Source organism: Bidens hawaiensis, unplaced genomic scaffold (assembly GCF_021521415.1).
Source record: "Bidens hawaiensis isolate Kalapana, Puna unplaced genomic scaffold, B.hawaiensis_p1.1 tig00002602_1, whole genome shotgun sequence".
NCBI classification, from domain to species: domain Eukaryota; kingdom Viridiplantae; phylum Streptophyta; class Magnoliopsida; order Asterales; family Asteraceae; genus Bidens; species Bidens hawaiensis.
Genome location: NW_027491141.1, coordinates 9,093 through 27,365, shown reverse-complemented (window position 1 = coordinate 27,365; position 18,273 = coordinate 9,093). Strand labels below are relative to the sequence as shown.

Here is an 18,273-nt window from a genome sequence, read left to right as displayed (position 1 = left end):
CCGGGAGAGCTCATCCCGGGGAGGAGACTCTCCCATAGGGATACAACCGTAGATCTTAATCAATACAATACACTCAATGTTAGACAAATGAATAAAACCATCTATTTATACTAGTCTAGCATGACTTGGTCTTCAAACCATCCACCCTTGATTGAGACCAAACAATGTATTTTTCACCCACATATTAATTCGATGCGTTGGTCTAAAATATAAGACCCAACAGTGGATTTGAGTAAGATTTATCTTTTGCATTGTCTCCTTGTGTCACACCCCAAAATCGTTAACTTGTCAACGGAAGACTTAATTTTGTTAATTTAGACGGTGACAGACGCTGTTCAGCCAATCATATTCAAAATAATGAACCATTAGTTGGACTTTATTAGATATCAGAGTTTTTTTTACACGTGTCAAACATGCACGGTTCTATTTTAAATTACAAGTCCAACTATCATTCATTCAAACGCACAACACCATTTTCCCAATCCTTCATGAAGCATCCATTTTCTTTATTTACCTGAAAAGTATGTTAAAAATAATTTTGTCAACACGAATGTTGGTGAGTTTCTCAATTAAAAACCACGATGTAACAGTTCTCGACTTTACACCTATTTATTCATCATCTTATCAATGATAATTTTCATTATTCACCATTCTTATCAATGGGAATTTAATTTTCCACTTTTCCAAACATAGCTATATATTTCTTAAACAAAACGTGTTAGTTGTAAACGAGCAAAGAGTACAACACATGTATGACTATCATTATAATAAACTCGAAACATACCAAAATCAAAATGTTCCCACCTTTTCAACCAGAGCGACTGGAAGAGTGGGGGCGTCTCCCCGATAGATCTACCAATATTTATAGGCCCTTTCTCTCTAGGTTAACGGTTTTTCCTTTCATAATGACTCATCCCATTTAACACAATTTGTAAAATATATAGCCCTTTCTTTTCATACTTTTCCCCCAAAAACATTTATAAATCATTAAAACATTTAAAAGTGGGGATTCACGAGAAAACTCAAATAACATTTATGTGTGATAATATGCCAATCAACGTCAAGATCTTATTAATAGTCATCCAAATGATAACCGGATTCCTATGTTTAATACCAAGTATATTAACACATAAACATGGATACAAATTGAATCCTATCATAACTTAATTTATTTATCCTCACGTGTCATATTATTATAATTCTAATAACTAAATTACAAACTTTTATTTTTTTAGGAAAGTTCGTAACTAAATCGAATGTTTTAAAATATCTTATAAATATATTGGAACAACATAGTTTCAAATAATCGTTGTAAAACTAATATATGTTTTCGAAACTAAACTTGGACGTGATTTAATAAAAATATATATATTTATTTTAAAATATAATATTCTTTTATTAATGCACACGTGTTTGAATTCTGACAAATATATTATCAACCATTTTTTTATATGAAAGTTTACATCTTCTAAAAGTATATTTATTTTTCATATTAATGGTGGTTATTATCCGGATAACTATTTCAGTCGAAATATTGTGTATATTGTACACACACATAGGAAATCGTCCAAGTCTTAATTACACCATATTTAACACGTGTGGTCTTGAATTTATATTTGTATTCACTTTTATACTCTTGTTTTTAACGCTCGTTTGTAAACTAACTATAGTTAACATAATCATCTACCATATTTTAGTATTCCAAACTATAATTAATAACACTATTTAAACCAATCTATCAAAAATCTAACTTTATCAAACTTTAAAAGTTATACACTCTCGCGTGCGGTTCTTGTCTCAATATCTACTCATAGCCGACATGCAACGCGATCCAGATATACCAACGCGCTCGTTTTTAACTCACGAACATTTCTCCGGTCTTGGATCGTCCATACGACACCTCAAAACCTACATGCAACTCATTTTAAATAACTATTTTCGTTCTAAAAACTGACCAGTATCTTACGAAGATTATAACTCACCATCTAAACCTCTGATCATCGATTCCTTTGGGGGAATCAAATATATATATGTTAGGAAGGTTCACCGAAAATTTCAATTCGATCCGATGGTCAGATCTTCGGAAATCTGCATTTCTTTAAAGCTGTGTTTTCAAAATCCACCCCAGCAAGCTGAACACTAAAACGGGTTTAGAAACCCAGCCTAAGCAACTCCGATCCTCATCTTCACCGTTGAAAATGATTATCTATAGGTTATGAACCCTCTGTAAAAATACAACATGATCAGACCGTTAGATCTTTTGTTATAGACCGATCTTTGTGGACATGCAAGACTAATATAATCGGTCCAGATTGTATTAATCTTTTGTTATAGACTGATCTTTGTTATAGACCGATCTTTGTGATCAGACCGTTAGATCTTTCCTATTAAAGAAAATTGAGAATGAATACATTTTTCTTGAAGGCTTAATCTCACAAAATCTTTATTTTACGTCGAATTGGGGTCGACGTTTCCACTATGAGAACTGAGTTGTAAGTTTTTACTAGATGATCCTGAGTTTTTGGTATTAGATTCGAGAGTTTGGAGTTGTATGAGTGTAATTATATTCATCATCATTATTATCAGTAGTGAGGGGCCTACCGATTTGAGAAAATCACACTTTTCTTATTTCCGTGAGGAAATTTTTAAGCTGATAATATATTCTATTAAATACTAACAGCATTACCATCATAAAATCTTTTATGGACAATTGATCGGTTGAAGATAACTTATCTTTTGTCCATTAGATAGAATATGAAACATGGAGGTTAACAAAATTTTGCGCGTACGTGTATTTTTGAAGCTTAGTGGGCAACTGCGAATATGCCAGACATGATAGTACACTCATAATCTCCAAAGTGCCTCAAATCATAAAAGTGGTTTAGTAATTGTTGAGGTAGTAGCGCAGTTAGTTCTTTACCTGTAGATTTGAGTTCGCGTGTTTATAATGGGTGTATTAGAATTTCGACAAGAGCTACGATGCCTACTTGTCTTTATTTTAGTCGTTACACCACATCTAGGTGTCACACACCTATAAAGATAACCCTACTTATTATACAAGAGGCGCATAAGGGAAGTGTCAGATTGGGATATTAAGCGAATAAGTCATTATGATTTCATAAGGAAATAACTCATTCAAGTGTAGTCTCAATCTTGGGTAATAACAAATAGGAATGTCCTACTCACGCCTAAATTCCAAAGAAGACAATTTCTTTAACAATGATATGACATTGTCCTTCATGCTCAAAACCCTTCGATGTATCTACTAGAGTCAATTGTATAATAACCCAAATCCGCAAAAGAATTTGTACAATATTTATCCTAATGACACGATCATCAAGATTTTAGATACGAAGCATAACGAATAAGAACCAACACGTATGACATCAAGAAATCAATATAGTCAAGTCGTATGAATGCAATCATGGTGCAAGGCCCATCACAAAATACAAATGACTATGTCCAAGGATGATGGAATGATCAATGGGGTTCGAAATAAAGGGTTCACCACAATCTTAAACTAGATTATTGTCTCAATAAACTCCTAATTAGAGAATCCACTTTTGTTTTAGCATGACATTATACGAATGGATGGGTGTCTTATGATTACAATCGCTTCGTCAATAGTAATTAACTATCAGATTATACTTATAGGTCATCACATTAGAATTTCCTAGAATTCTCTCGTACATGTAAATTAACAATTACGTGATATCAAGTGTAATTGTCAATTTACCTTACAGGATCATTCTAGTATTCTCCTATTGTGGGTCATAATTATAGGTATCACAAGTTCACACAGAGATACATGTGGTACTAATCTCATAATCCACCAATTTATTTATTTATTTATTTTTTATATACATACAAGGACTTTATTTTGTGTAACCCACATACACCAAAATTGACCAAGTCTTCACGCCACAGTTGGAATATTTATACTGAAATATTAGGAATTGTCTTTCTCACTATTCTAAAACAGTGTTAACGTGTCGAGATATTACTTGGGATAATCCTTTAGAGTAGGTCGGTAATCCATATCCTCTACTAGCACAATTGTGTCTTGTTTTCAGTGGCATATTGTCGTTTATGTTATTCTTGGATAACATGGATAAACAACATTCATTATTAATTATTATATGAGGGTGACTAAATATAGGAAATAATCAGTTCGCACAATAATCAATAAATCAACCAAAGGATCATTGTGACATTTTAACTTGGAAAATTGTAATACTTGTTTAAAATTTAATAAAATAACTATTAAAATACGTGCAAATACGCATCAACACCAATCACAAGTTTTTTTTTAAATTTTCCATACCAAAATTCCAAGGCATGTGATGCCTATCAAGATCTACAAGAGAAAAAATTATTGAAGGTCCAAATACTCCACCAATGGTTCTAACACTTGGATTGAAACAACTATAGCACCCACAACCGAGTTACACAACCTCAAGAATCAGTAGAGGTAGAGTGAAAATGTCATTCTCAGCCACTTATTACTTGAGTTAGCCATATGATAGGCAACAATAACAAATGCAATTTGACCTGTGTAGAAAGATGACATGTAGCCTAAAGCTAGTAGGGGAGTAGGTTATAGAAGTATGTTCACAGTTTCTAGCACAACAGAGGTAGGTGGAAGCGGTCCCTCGACTCACGATTAATGTTGTATATTTAGTATATAGTGTGTGAATAAGACGTTTGTGAATAATCCATATAAAGTAATCCAATAACATTAATATTTAAACAACTTATAGAAATTTATCAATTAAATTTCACATTATACATAAACAAATTAAATGAAACTTCTCTTTTGCATTTCTTATGAAAATTTGTTTACAAAATCTTTCAGCTTCGTGAAGTGGGAAAACGTTTGTTCTAAATACTGGGTTATAGTCTAGAAATTTCTTCAAAAATTTCTAGTTCGCTATAACCATTAGCTCTGATACCAACTTCTGTCACACCCCAAAATCGTTAACTTGGCAACAGAAGACTTAATTTTGTTAATTTAGACGGTGACAGACGCTGTTCAGCCAATCATATTCAAAATAATGAACCATTAGTTGGACTTTATTAAATATCAGAGTTTTACACGTGTCAAACATGCACGGTTCTATTTTAAATTACAAGTCCAACTATCATTCATTCAAACGCACAACACCATTTTCCCAAATCCTTCACGAAGCATCCATTTTCTTCATTTACCTAAAAAGTATGTTAAAAATAATTTTGTCAACACGAATGTTGGTGAGTTTCTTAATTAAAAACCACGATGTAACATTTCTCGACTTTACACCTATTTATTCATCATTCTTATCAATGATAATTTTCATTATTCACCATTCTTATCAATGGGAATTTAATTTGCCACTTTTCCAAACATAGCTATATATTTCTTAAACAAAACGTGTTAGTTGTAAACGAGCAAAGAGTACAACACATGTATGACTATCATTATAATAAACTCGAAACATACCAAAATCAAAATATTCCCACCTTTTCAATCAGAGCGACTGGAAGAGTGGGGGGCGTCGCCCCGATAGATCTACCAATATTTTTAGGCCCTTTCTCTCTAGGTTAACAGTTTTTTCTTTCATAATGACTCATCCCATTTAACATAATTTGTAAAATATATAGCCCTTTCTTTTCATACTTTTCCCCCAATAACATTTATAAATCATTAAAACATTTAAAAGTGAGGATTCACGAGAAAACTCACCTTTGCCTCAGCTCAAATAACATTTATGTGTGATAATATGCCAATCAACGTCAAGATCTTATTAATAGTCATCCAAATGATAACCGGATTCCTATGTTTAATACCGAGTATATTAACACATAAACATGGATACAAATGGAATCCTATCATAACTTAATTAATTTATCCTCACGTGTCATTTTGTTATAATTCTAATAACTAAATTACAAACTTTTATTTTTTTAGGAAAATTCGTAACTAAATCGAATGTTTTAAAATATCTTATAAATATATTGGAACAACATAGTTTCAAATAATCGTTGTAAAACTAATATATGTTTTCGAAACTAAACTTGGACGTGATTTAATAAAAAAATATATATTTATTTTAAAATATAATATTCTTTTATTAATGCACACGCGTTTGAATTCTGACAAATATATTATTTACCATTTTTTTATGAAAGTTTACATCTTCTAAAAGTATATTTATTTTTCATATTAATGGTGGTCACTATCCGGATAACTATTTCAGTCGAAATATTGTGTATATTGTACACACACATAGGAAATCGTCCAAGTCTCAATTACACCGTATTTAACACGTGTGGTCTTGAATTTATATTTGTATTCACTTTTATACTCTTCTTTTTAACGCTCGTTTGTAAACTAACTATAGTTAACATAATCATCTACCATATTTTAGTATTCCAAACTATAATTAATAACCCTATTTAAACCAATCTATCAAAAATCTAACTTTATCAAACTTTAAAAGTTATACCCTCTCGCGTGCGGTTCTTGTCTCAATATCTACTCATAGCCGACATGCAACGCGATCCAGATATACCAACGCGCTCGTTTTTAACTCACGAACATTTCTCCGGTCTTGGATCGTCCATACGACACCTCAAAACCTACATGCAACTCGTTTTAAATAACTATTTTCGTTCTAAAAACTGACCAGTATCTTACGAAGATTATAACTCACCATCTAAACCTCTGATCATTGATTCCTTTGGGGGAATCAAATATATATATGTTAGGAAGGTTCACCGAAAATTTCAATTCGATCCGATGGTCAGATATCCGGAAATCTGCATTTCTTTAGAGCTATGTTTTCAAAATCCACCCCAGCAAGCTGAACACTAAAACGGGTTTAGAAACCCAGCCTAAGCAACTCCGATCCTCATCTTCACCGTTGAAAATGATTATCTATAGGTTATGAACCCTCTGTAAAAATATTAACATGATCAGACCATTAGATCAATTGTTATAGACCGATCTTTGTGGACATGCAAGACTAATACAATCGGTCCAGATTTTAAAACGAGTTTTTAATGAACTTAAGCTCAGATTTAGGACAAACAGAGCTTACCATCGCGTTTGGGACGTCGAAAAATGGTTCCAGGTAGAAGACGGGTTTCGTCCGCCACCGGACCACCGCGTCGGACCACCTCCGGCCACCGCGAACCACCACCGGACCACCGCCGGCCACCTTGCCGGATTCCTCTAGCCTCTCTCTACTCTCTCTCTCTCTCTCTCTATCTCTCTCTCTAAAAATGCAGGAATGTGATGATGAAATGAATGTAAAGTGGGGTTGGCCCACTTATATAGGTGCCGGTTTTAAATGAGTTTTTTGATCGTGTTTCGGTTTCTCGCCCCAACGATCCTGCTACTTCGAGTGACGTTGTATTTTTCAAATATATTTCGTCAAATACTTATTCTTATTCCATTCTAGACTTAAATTTTCCTCGTTAAGTTATTATTTCTGTTTATAAGTTATTGATGATTGTTACTTCGGTGTCGGTTCCGTGTTACTCCGAACTTAATAAAACTAGTGTGGTTGTTTTCCCAAAAACAACTCATCCAAACTTATGGTGTCTATTTGATTTATTTTTTTTTTCTAAATTACAAACCTCAAATATGGCGATAGTATTAACTTTTACAAGCTCATCGGTACATGTGCTTAAACGAACGTGTTTGAAAATATTAATTTGCATTTTCCCGTTTCGTTATAACTCAGAATTGAGTCACGTTTTCTGTAACATCCTAAAATTTATAATGTTGAATAAAGAAAGTTACGTTTAGTGAGTTCGCGTTATTAATAAATTAATATCGAGTAAAGAACGGATCATGGATTTAGATTAATGGAGATGGGTTAAATGAGAATGGGCTTTAGGTCCATGGGCTTTAAGGGATATAAATATCCCCTAAACCAACCTAAAACCCTAAACCCTCATTTCATTTCCATCATAATCTATACACACTCCAAAACACACAACCCGAACCAAGATCCAAAGGCGAGGACCCGAGCTTGTTGGTGCTAGATCGTCGTGACGAACCAAAGCAACAAGACCAGCTCGTGTTCGTAGTTCGACTCATTTACGGTACGTTTATATCGAGAACATGTTCGTTTAGGTTTGGATTAGTATAGAAATGATAGATCTGTGTTTGTATGGTAAAAACGAATCCAACAAAGCTAAACTTACTGAAAATGGTTACGATTTGATGGGTTAATCGATTGATAAAAGAACCCGTAACCTATATGCCTAAATCGCACCCCTTAAACATCGATGTTAGGCCGATTTGATGGTTGGGGTTTGTAGGCGCTGGTCAGACGATTCCGTGGATACCTAAATCGAGTTATTTGGTTAAGAAACGAAGATGATTAAGGACGAACAGTAGCTGCAGCCGACAACTTCGCCTGCAAGCTAAGTTCGCCTGATGAACTTCGCCTGCAAAGCTAAGTTCGCCTGATGACAACTTCTCCTAAAAGCTAAGTTCGCCTGATGACAACTTCGCCCAAAGCTAAGTTCGCCTGATGACAACTTCGCCTAAAAGCTAAGTTCGCCTGATGACAACTTCGCCTAAAGCTAAGTTCGCCTGATGACAACTTCGCCTAAAGCTAAGTTCGCCTAAGGTTTAATTTCGCCTAAAGCTAAGTTCGATTAGAAAATAAATTAAAAACGATAAGTAAAAGTAATCTAATATTAGGCCACCAGATTAAATCAGGCGAGTATTGATACGTGTAACTTATACAGTCAGCCGAGCTCAGTTAAAGAAGGGATTTACAACTATCGGAGGAAGAAGCAGAGTTCAGGTGAGTTTCTAGCCCCATTCCTTGTTATGTTTTCGGGGCTGTGTGCATACTCGATGTGTTGTTAATACATTTATCCTAAGTGATAAGTGTATGCCATATGTGATATATGTGATGGATATGAATGATTGCTTGTCGGTACGCGAACGATCTTCGGATATTGCGCGTACTGTCAGGTTAAAAATAAAGATACAAATATTATATGTCGAAGATGTATGAACATTACAAATGAATACTTGTCGGGGCGTGAACGATCTTCGGATATGCACGTATCGACAAGGGGTAAGGTTGGTAAATGAATGATGTAAAGAACGCCTAGAGTGTTCTTATGCTATAATGTAATTATTGTATATGTGAGGTATGTGTATACAGGTACACGAATGGTATGTGAGTTCTACGTTCGACATAGTAAGTTAGGATGGCAAATCCCTTCTGTCGGACATAGACTCGGCTGGTGATGGCGTAGTTAAGGACTGCGGGCCTTATACGTAATGTAGATGATAGACGTAAACGTAGATAGGGACGGTGGGCCTTATACGTGTTACAGATAATAGACGACAACGTAGTTAAGGACTGCGGACCTTATAAGTATTATAGATAGGCATCAGCATAGGAAAGGACTGTGGACCTTATACGTGCTGTATTTGTATTGTGGTAGCATAGGAGAGGACTGCGAACCTCGTACGTGCTATGTATTTGTATTGTGGTAGCATAGGGGAGGACTGTGGACCTCGTACGTGCTATGTATTTGTATTGTGGTAGCATAGGGGAGGACTGTGGACTTCGTACGTGCTATGTATTTGTATTGTGGTAGCATAGGGGAGGACTGTGGACCTCGTACGTGCTATGAATTAGGTTGCAACATAGGGAAGGACTGTGAATCTTGTACGTGTTGTGGATGTAGGATGGTATAGGGAAGGACTGCGGACCTTGCACGTACCATGAATGGTGAACATATGTAAGGACTGCGGACCTTTTACGTGTTCACGACCTTGAGTACAGGTATAGACGGCGGACTATGAACGTACTCTCGGTAGACTGAGGTTAGTGATTGTAGATATGAATGTATGTATGGTAGTAAGTATGTATGTAGAACAGAAGGGTAACTAGTTAGGTATGGATATGTATCTTCGGATATGTATGTATGTGTACGTATTGTATGGCGTCCGATTAACTAGAACTCACTCAGCGTAGCTGACTTTTAGTATGCACGCAGGTGAGTAGAATGAGACAACTAGCTTGAGCGGGCACATGGTGGGCGAATAGGAGAATGGCATCTGAAGACTCAAGATGTTTTAATGTAATTGACGTTTATTTTGAAAGACAAGAATGTTTAATTAAGGCAAGTTTTGGATTGCTGTAACGTTTCATGAAAGTTTATATATTCCGCGAAAGTTTTAATGAACTCTGATTTGTAAGAACTGTGTTTATGAGTAAATCCGACGCTAAAGTAGGGCTACCGGGTTCGGGGCCTTACATTTTCGCCTTCGTTCTCGGTTTTCGATCCTCTAAAATATTCAAACGGATTCACCCTTGGACACTTTCTCGAGTGTCGGGTTGAATTTCACACGTTTAACCGAATACGTTCGTTTCTCCGTCATTTATCACCGGAATTTCTTTATTTTGTCTCACTGCTCACATGTTTTACAATGTATATATTCCCTTCATTCTTAGCTTAAAATAATATATTTAACTTATGGGTCTTAGTCTTCACTTAATCCAGCCTAAACATGTCTTAATCTCGTTTATGGAATATAATAATACTTTTTATTTTGCCGGGCATCACATTCTCCCCATCTTATTTGAATCTCGTCCTCGAGATTTGACTGAGCATAGAGGATATAACATTCTAATGCTTTGCTTCAACTTGCTACCTTGTAAGTAACTTACCATTATATAAATTTTCAAATTCTTTATCGTCACTAGGTGCACGTTTCTGATTTGAATAAAATCTTTAGTCGGTATTAACGACAATATATCTTCTTGATCGTATGGTTAATATCCCTGAGATGACAGCGTTAGCTACTTATCATGGTATGGGTTTTTCTATCATGATCCTTAACTAACTCCATATCATAAGGCAAGTAGTTATCCTTATGAGTGCAACTGTGCTGTGCATAAGCACATACTCTACTTTATTATATAAGCACACACCCAAACTTTGATAAGTCTATCAAAGTAAACTACCAGATCTTGCCTCTAGTTTAAGCACTGGTTCTTTGTGGTTAATCTTGTCTCTGACACGAGGAGGAATTTATCTTGCCGATATCCGCATCCATATTTACTATTCTTCTAAGTTAGTCTTTTCCGAAATGATAGCAGTCGGTCTTCAGACGGACTACTACAATTCTGTACATTTCGCGTTCTTGAAAAGAGATTTATGCAAACGCCTTCTCTTTATACTGCTTCTCTTTATGACGAGTCGTAATAATTCTGTCCTACGATTATCTCTTAGAGTCTAAGGTATCTATTACACTTTAAGCACAAACATTCATTCAGTATTACATAAATGCTAAATGTCATTATACAGAAGAACCTAAACATTTAATATTTCTCTACCATGAAAGGTTGGTAAATATTGTACGCTGGAGTCAAATAGATTATGAAAACAATGATGTCACAATAGGGTCAAAGAATTGGTAGACGTAGCTACAATGATACTTAATGTGACATCCGGAATTTTTAGGTTAACTCTGTTAACTAAACCCAGTTAAATCCTGTTGACTATGTCTATAAACTCAGTTAGTTCTGTTAACTATGAGTATGAACTCTTGTACATGTGATGTCATGTATGCGTATATTTAAGTCAACGTGTCATTGGTGACTTAAACAAGGATAAGTGACTAATTATAACTAGGATAATAAACTCGTCTTGCATGTTATAATAAACATGTCATATAACATGTATGATAAGTATAATGTGCTATGTGATTAATATGTTATATTATGGTTATTACATGATGATGTGACTGTAAGTAAGCTAAATGATTAAATAGGTTATATTGTATGTCATGTAACATGTTTATTATTTAAATGGAACCTTAGGTTATGTTACATAGGAAATGTTTATTAAAATATGTAGCATGTCACACATGAGTTAATAAAAGTTAACCTAAGTAATTTTATTCATTAAATCAATCATAAAGGGTTGTTAATAACAAGGAGGTTACAACTATTGGATGCCAACACCTTTTCCTTTCCCTTTTCCTCTCTCTTTGGCCGTGATACTCACACACACACACATACTCTCATTTTCTTTCATACAAACAATCATCTTCTAGTATTTTCTCCATAACACAAGAGTTGGTGATTTTGGTAAACAAGGGTTTAAGCATTTTATCAAGAAAAGTGAGTAGATTATTATGTTTATATGTTTCTTTTTCTTTTAATTCATATGAACCTTTTATCCAAATGGTTGGATCATGAAAGGGGATGATCAAAGTTTGACAAGTAAAAAGGATTTTTGTATGTATCTTGATTAGTATTTTTGAGTCTTTTATAAATACATGTGTTTTTACTTCTCTTATGAAATCAAATGGATAAAAATAAGACATGAAATTTGATTTGGTAAGAATGTTTCTTGATGATTTTGAATCATAAATGTTTCTTGATGATTTTGAATCAAAAGGATATAAAAGTTGTGATTTGTAGTGGATTGTGCCTAAAACTGCTTGTTGGCAGACTTGATGTTCCGAATTGCATTGTGGATAACTTGATGATATGTTTGAGGTTTTGATCGATTTTTGATTCTATGAATATGTACTTTGAATCTAGTTTTCAGAAAGTTCGTAATCTTAATTTTTGGACACTGTTTGAATACTTTCTATTAATTTACAAAATCAGGATGCAAATCTAAATTAGAGAAAATAATTCTGAGTTGAGTTGTAAATTTCATAACTTGATGATAAAAATAGATATGGATATAATTCTACTTCTAGGATGTTGTAAATTGAATTATGAATCTAGTTCAATTGGTCTTGCATCAATTGGACAAATATGGAATTTTTGACAAATTTTTGATTACTGCTGTGTTGTTGTAGAAATATAAATCATGTTGTTGTAGTATATGAATATTCTGGACGAATTGGTAAATCTAAAAATTGTGAGAAAAATATATGTTTAACCTAATACTGATGTGTACATGTGTGATGTATTTGGTAATTTAATTGTGAGTTTTGATTGATGAGAAAAATCGGTTTAGGTGGTATAAATTGTTAAAGGTGATAAAGGTGTTAGTTGAATTGAGATAATTGCAAATTGTGATATGTTAGTTGTGGTAAATTAGAACTTTGACTTTTTAAGTCAACTTAGAACTAGTTGACTAAATAGTTAGTCTTGCTTGTGATATTGTGAAAGTGTATTGATCATAGAATTGCAAGGAATATGGCTAAGTGTGTAACTTGATGATTGATTAAGTGTGACTAGAATTATAAGGTAAACATTCTAAGTCCAACCTTTTAGTCAAAGGTCAATATTTTAGTCAAAGGTCAATATTTTAGTCAAAGTCAAAACTTTAGTCAAAGTCAACTTTAGTCAAAGTCAACAAAAGTCAAACTTTGGTCAAAAGTCTTTTTTAAAAACAATGGGAGATTGTTGGATACTAGTGGTTCTAGGAACCATCCCACAAGTTACTTACGTACTTGCATTTTTAGGGTCTTAGCACGTGACGCATTTACTTCGGTCGGATTTGTGTAATACCCGAAGCACCAACAAGGTGAGTTTACGGCCCCACTTTTATACCTTTCCTTTGGGGGAGGAAACATGCAAAACTGTTTTACTTTACTTGCTCTAAATCTTTACACAACCGTTTGGTTGCTTATAACGTAGTGTTTCTTTGCCATGGAAAGTCCTCACAAACATCGGACCGTTAACTAAGGTTAACTGGCTTGGTAAATTTAAATAGTACTATTGGGTTTGACAAACTCCACCCTGCATTATTCTCGACTGGAGGTCGAACGGGGTGTAACTTTGACCAAACATTGTTAAGTTTTGGCAATACTTGACTTGAGGCAATAACTAGTCAGCTTCGGTCGTGATGGAAACATAACACTATGCGGCAACGAGTTAACTAAGTGTAGTTAACCATGGGCCACTTTTATTTATAAATGTTTATGAAGTGATAGAGCATAACTTACTTTGAAAACCTGTGAACTCACCAACCATATGTGTTGACTCTTTTTAGCATGTTTTCCTCAGGTCACTAGCAAGCACTTGGATTAGGATAACATTGCATGCATGGACTCGCATGGTTTAAGTTTGAAAACATTTATTTGATATTGGTTTTGCGCTTGTAGCGCCATGAATTATTTAAACTTGTTTGGGAGATGGCTCCCGCACTTTGTTTAGCTTCCGCACTAGCACTTAAGTACTCTGAACATTTTATTTTGATTTGTGAAAACTTTTAAGACCATATAGATGTCGTTTGGTGTGATTAATGTGTTCGGATTCTGGTTTGTCACCCGCCTTACGGTAAAACTCCGTTAGTGGAAATTTGGGGGTGTGACAGATTGGTATTAGATCCATTGGTTATAGCGAACCAGGTTGCATACCATTTCATATAGGTTGCAGTCCGGTCTATAGCTGTTCATGATGCATTAGTTACACTGCACATATATACATGAGATACCACTCACTCATCCCAACCCCAACCCCTGTGTCACAGTATGTCTTCGTCGTCAGCTGATCACGCCAGTGAGAAAGCACCTATCATCGCTGAGGAGAGCACACCACCTGCGTCCCCGAGACTGAAGAGGCAGCGGACCATCCCTGATGCTGGCACATCTACTGCTGAGGAGTCTTCACCCGAGCACACGTTCTTTCCTAAGCCCCAGTGCGACTGGGAATGGTACCCAGAGGTGGTGACCATGATGATTGAGAAGGAGGAGGTTCCACCCCTAGCTGTTGTAGGTCCTTCTTGCCCTACTCTACCCGCTCTGCCATGCCCTCTTGAGCGGGTGATAGCTGCACTTGTTTCTGGCCTGGATAAGGCGCAGTGTGGGAAACAGGGTATGAAGTCGGACATTGCTAAGCTAGCGCAGAAACAGGTGAATCAGTGTTTGCTATGTGTAATTGCCCGGCTGCGAGCCAGGTGAAGTTTGCTACAGGGACTCTCGAGGAGTCAGCACTTACTTGGTGGAATACCCAAGTTCAGTTGTTGGGTCTAAATGCGGCCAATGCTATGTCATGGGAGGAATTCAAAAATCTGATCAAGACCGAGTATAGCCCGCGTGGTGAAGTGCAGAAGTTAGAGCATGAGTTTTGGAATTTGCGGATGGAGGGTTCCGACATTGAGGCTTATACGACACGATTCCATGAGTTAGCGATACTATGCCCTCAAATGGTCGATCCTGCTTATAAGAGGGTCGAAATGTATATTGACGGTTTACCTCCGCAGATCCAGAGTATGGTGACATCGGCAAATCCCGCTAACATTCACGATGCCGTCCGGTTAGCTCATAAGTTAACTGATCAAGCCGTCAAACAAGGCACTCTCCCATCCAAGAAGTCTACTACTGGCACATCCGATAATAAACGCAAGTGGGAGAGTAGTGGCAACAACAACTCCAACAACAAGAACACCTCTTCAGGCCACAATCAACAGAGACGGTTTGAGTCTCCTCGCAGGAACAACTACCCGAGCCAGAACCAACAACAGGGAGGATATCAGGGGAAACTCCCAAAGTGTAACAAGTGTAACTTCCATCATGCGGGGAAATGTGATAAGTACCGTTGCAACAAGTGTGGCAGACATGGCCACGAAACCAAGTTTTGCCGAGCAGACAACCCCCAGAAACAAGCCCCACCTTAAGAGGCCCCGAAAGGGTGTTTTGAGTGTGGACAGGAGGGTCACTTTAAGAAAAACTGCCCCAAACTGAAGAATGCTGGTAATGGAGGGGTAAATGGCAACGGGAAGAATGGTAACAATGGGAATGGTAACAACGGAGGTGAAGGAAAGGGAAGAGCCTTTGTTATTGGTGGTGGTTCAGGTGAGACTTCTAAGGACTCCGTAACTATTACCGGTAAATATAAAATGAATGGTTGTTAGTCGCTAACTTTATTTGATACCGGGGCCGATCAAAGTTTCGTGTCAACTAAATTTTGTGAAATGGTTAATAGCACCCCATCTGCCCTAGAGTCTAAGTACACTATCGAGTTAGCAGATGGTAAAACCATCCAAGTGTCCCATATTTTGAAGGGTTGTACCGTAGAATTGTCTAGTCATTTGTTTCCCATAGATCTTATGCCGATTGAACTTGGTAGCTTCGACTTAGTTATTGGGATGGATTGGTTGTCCGAGCACCGAGCCGAGGTTGTCTGTCACGAGAAGATCGTCCGCATACCTCTCCCTGGGGGAGAAACTCTCATTGTTCATGGTGAGAAAGAGAGTGCGACAGTTGGGATCATTTCCCTTATGAAGTCACAGAAGTTACTGCGTAAAGGCCATACTGCGATCTTAGCCCTAATCACCGACAAAGGTACTGACGAGGCTGTGGAGGAGGAGGTCTCAATCGACCAGATCCCTATTGTCAGAGACTTTCCTGAGGTTTTCCCCGAAGACCTACCTGGCCTTCCGCCTCACAGATAAGTGGAGTTCCAAATCGACCTGACACAAGGAGCTGTTCCTGTAGCTCGTGCACCGTATCGCCTTGCTCCGAAGGAGTTAGAGGAACTGTCTAAGCAGTTGCAAGAACTGCTAGATAAGGGTTTCATACGCCCCAGTTCATCCTCGTGGGGAGCCCCAGTCCTATTCGTGAAGAAGAAGGATGGAACTTTACGCATGTGTATCGACTATCGGGAACTTAATAAGGTGACGACCAAGAACCGGTATCCCTTGCCACGTATTGATGATCTGTTCGATCAGCTGCAAGGATCCAGTTACTACTCGAAAGTCGAACTTAGGTCGGGTTATCACCAACTCCGAGTTCGGGAAGAAGACATTGCGAAAACAGCGTTTCGCACTCGTTATGGACACTATGAGTTCGCCGTTATGCCATTTGGGTTAACAAACGCCCCAGCCGTATTCATGGACCTCATGAATCATGTTTGTAAGCCTTATTTGGATAAATTCGTCATTGTGTTCATAGACGACATCTTGATATATTCGAAGACAAGGGAGGAACATGAAGAGCACTTGCGATTAATGATGGAGCTACTCATGAAGGAACAACTGTATGCCAAATTATCGAAGTGCGAGTTCTGGATGCGTGAAGTAAAATTTTTGGGCCACGTGGTAAGTGGGGAGGGAATCCAAGTGGACCAGTCCAAGATTGAAGCAATCAAGGATTGGCCAAACCCAAAACTCCCACCGAGATCCGTCAATTTCTGGGATTAGCTGGTTATTATCGCAGATTTATTGGAGGATTTTCCAAGATTGCTCAACCACTCACATCCTTAACCCGCAAGGGCATTGTGTATAAGTGGACCGAGGCACATGACACAGCATTTCAAACTCTGAAAGACAAGCTGTGTAGTGCCCGAAGGAGTAGAAGACTTTGTTGTTTACTGCGATGCTTCACTGCAAGGAATTGGATGTGTGCTTATGCAACGGGAAAAGGTCATCGCATATGCGTCTCGACAACTGAAGACCGCTGAAAGAACTACACGATCCATGACTTAGAACTTGGAGCCGTCATTTTTGCACTAAAAATCTAGAGGCATTACCTCTATGGAACCTAGTGTACGATCTACACAGACCATAAGAGCCTCTAGCACATATTCAAGCAGAAAGAACTGAACATGAGGCAGAGACGATGGGTCGAGTTGCTTAACGATTATGAATGTGCTATTAAGTATCATCCGGGTAAAGCCAACATGGTGGCTGACGCCTTGAGCCGAAAAGAAACTTTGAAGCCCAAGAGGGTTAGGGCTTTACAACTAACGATTCACTCTGGTCTACCCGAAAAGATCAGGGATGCCCAGTTAGAAGCTCTGAAAGCCGAGAATTTCGATACCGAATCTTTGCGCGGTGTAGACGGGAACTCAGAGGTTATGACGGATGGAATTCGGTATTACCATGATCGAATTTGGGTACCGCGTTATGGGGATCTAAGAACACTGGTCATGGATGAAGCGCACAAATCCCGATACTTAGTATATCCGGGATCAGATAAGATGTACCATGACTTAAAAGAGCTATACTGGTGGCCGAGTATGAAAGAGGAAATTGCTGGGTACGTGGCTAAATGTCTGACATGTGCCAAAGTGAAAGCAGAACATAGGAAACCGCCGGGATTACTTCAACAACCCGAAATTCCTATGGGGAAATGGGAACAGATATCCATGGATTTCATATCCAAACTACCCAAGACACCCAGCGGTTGCGACATGATTTGGGTCATAGTGGATCGATTGACCAAATCCGCACATTTTCTAGCCATCCGGGAAGCGGACAAGACGGATAGGCTGGCTCGCATTTACATTAAAGAAATCGTTTCCCGTCATGGTGTGCCGATATCGATTATTTCGGACCGTG

At 37.2% G+C, this 18,273-nt stretch overlaps 1 protein-coding gene across 1 annotated transcript; it reads left to right on the top strand.

Moving 5' to 3' along the window:
* The first annotated feature begins 15,724 nt into the window (after nt 1-15,724).
* Nucleotides 15,725-16,386, top strand: LOC143620543 (uncharacterized). Its single transcript, XM_077092219.1, has 2 exons — nt 15,725-15,787; nt 15,847-16,386. Exons 1-2 carry the CDS (start codon nt 15,725-15,727, stop codon nt 16,384-16,386), a joined length of 603 nt encoding a protein of 200 aa, XP_076948334.1.
* The last annotated feature ends 1,887 nt before the right edge of the window (nt 16,387-18,273 follow it).

Coding starts and splice junctions, on each gene's coding strand:
- LOC143620543 (XM_077092219.1), top strand. CDS start 15,725: ATGGGAATGGTAACAACGGAGGTGAAGGAAAGGGAAGAGCCTTTGTTA. Junction 15,788..15,846: donor TGTTATTGGTGGTGGTTCAG/GTGAGACTTCTA, acceptor AATGGTTGTTAG/TCGCTAACTTTATTTGATAC.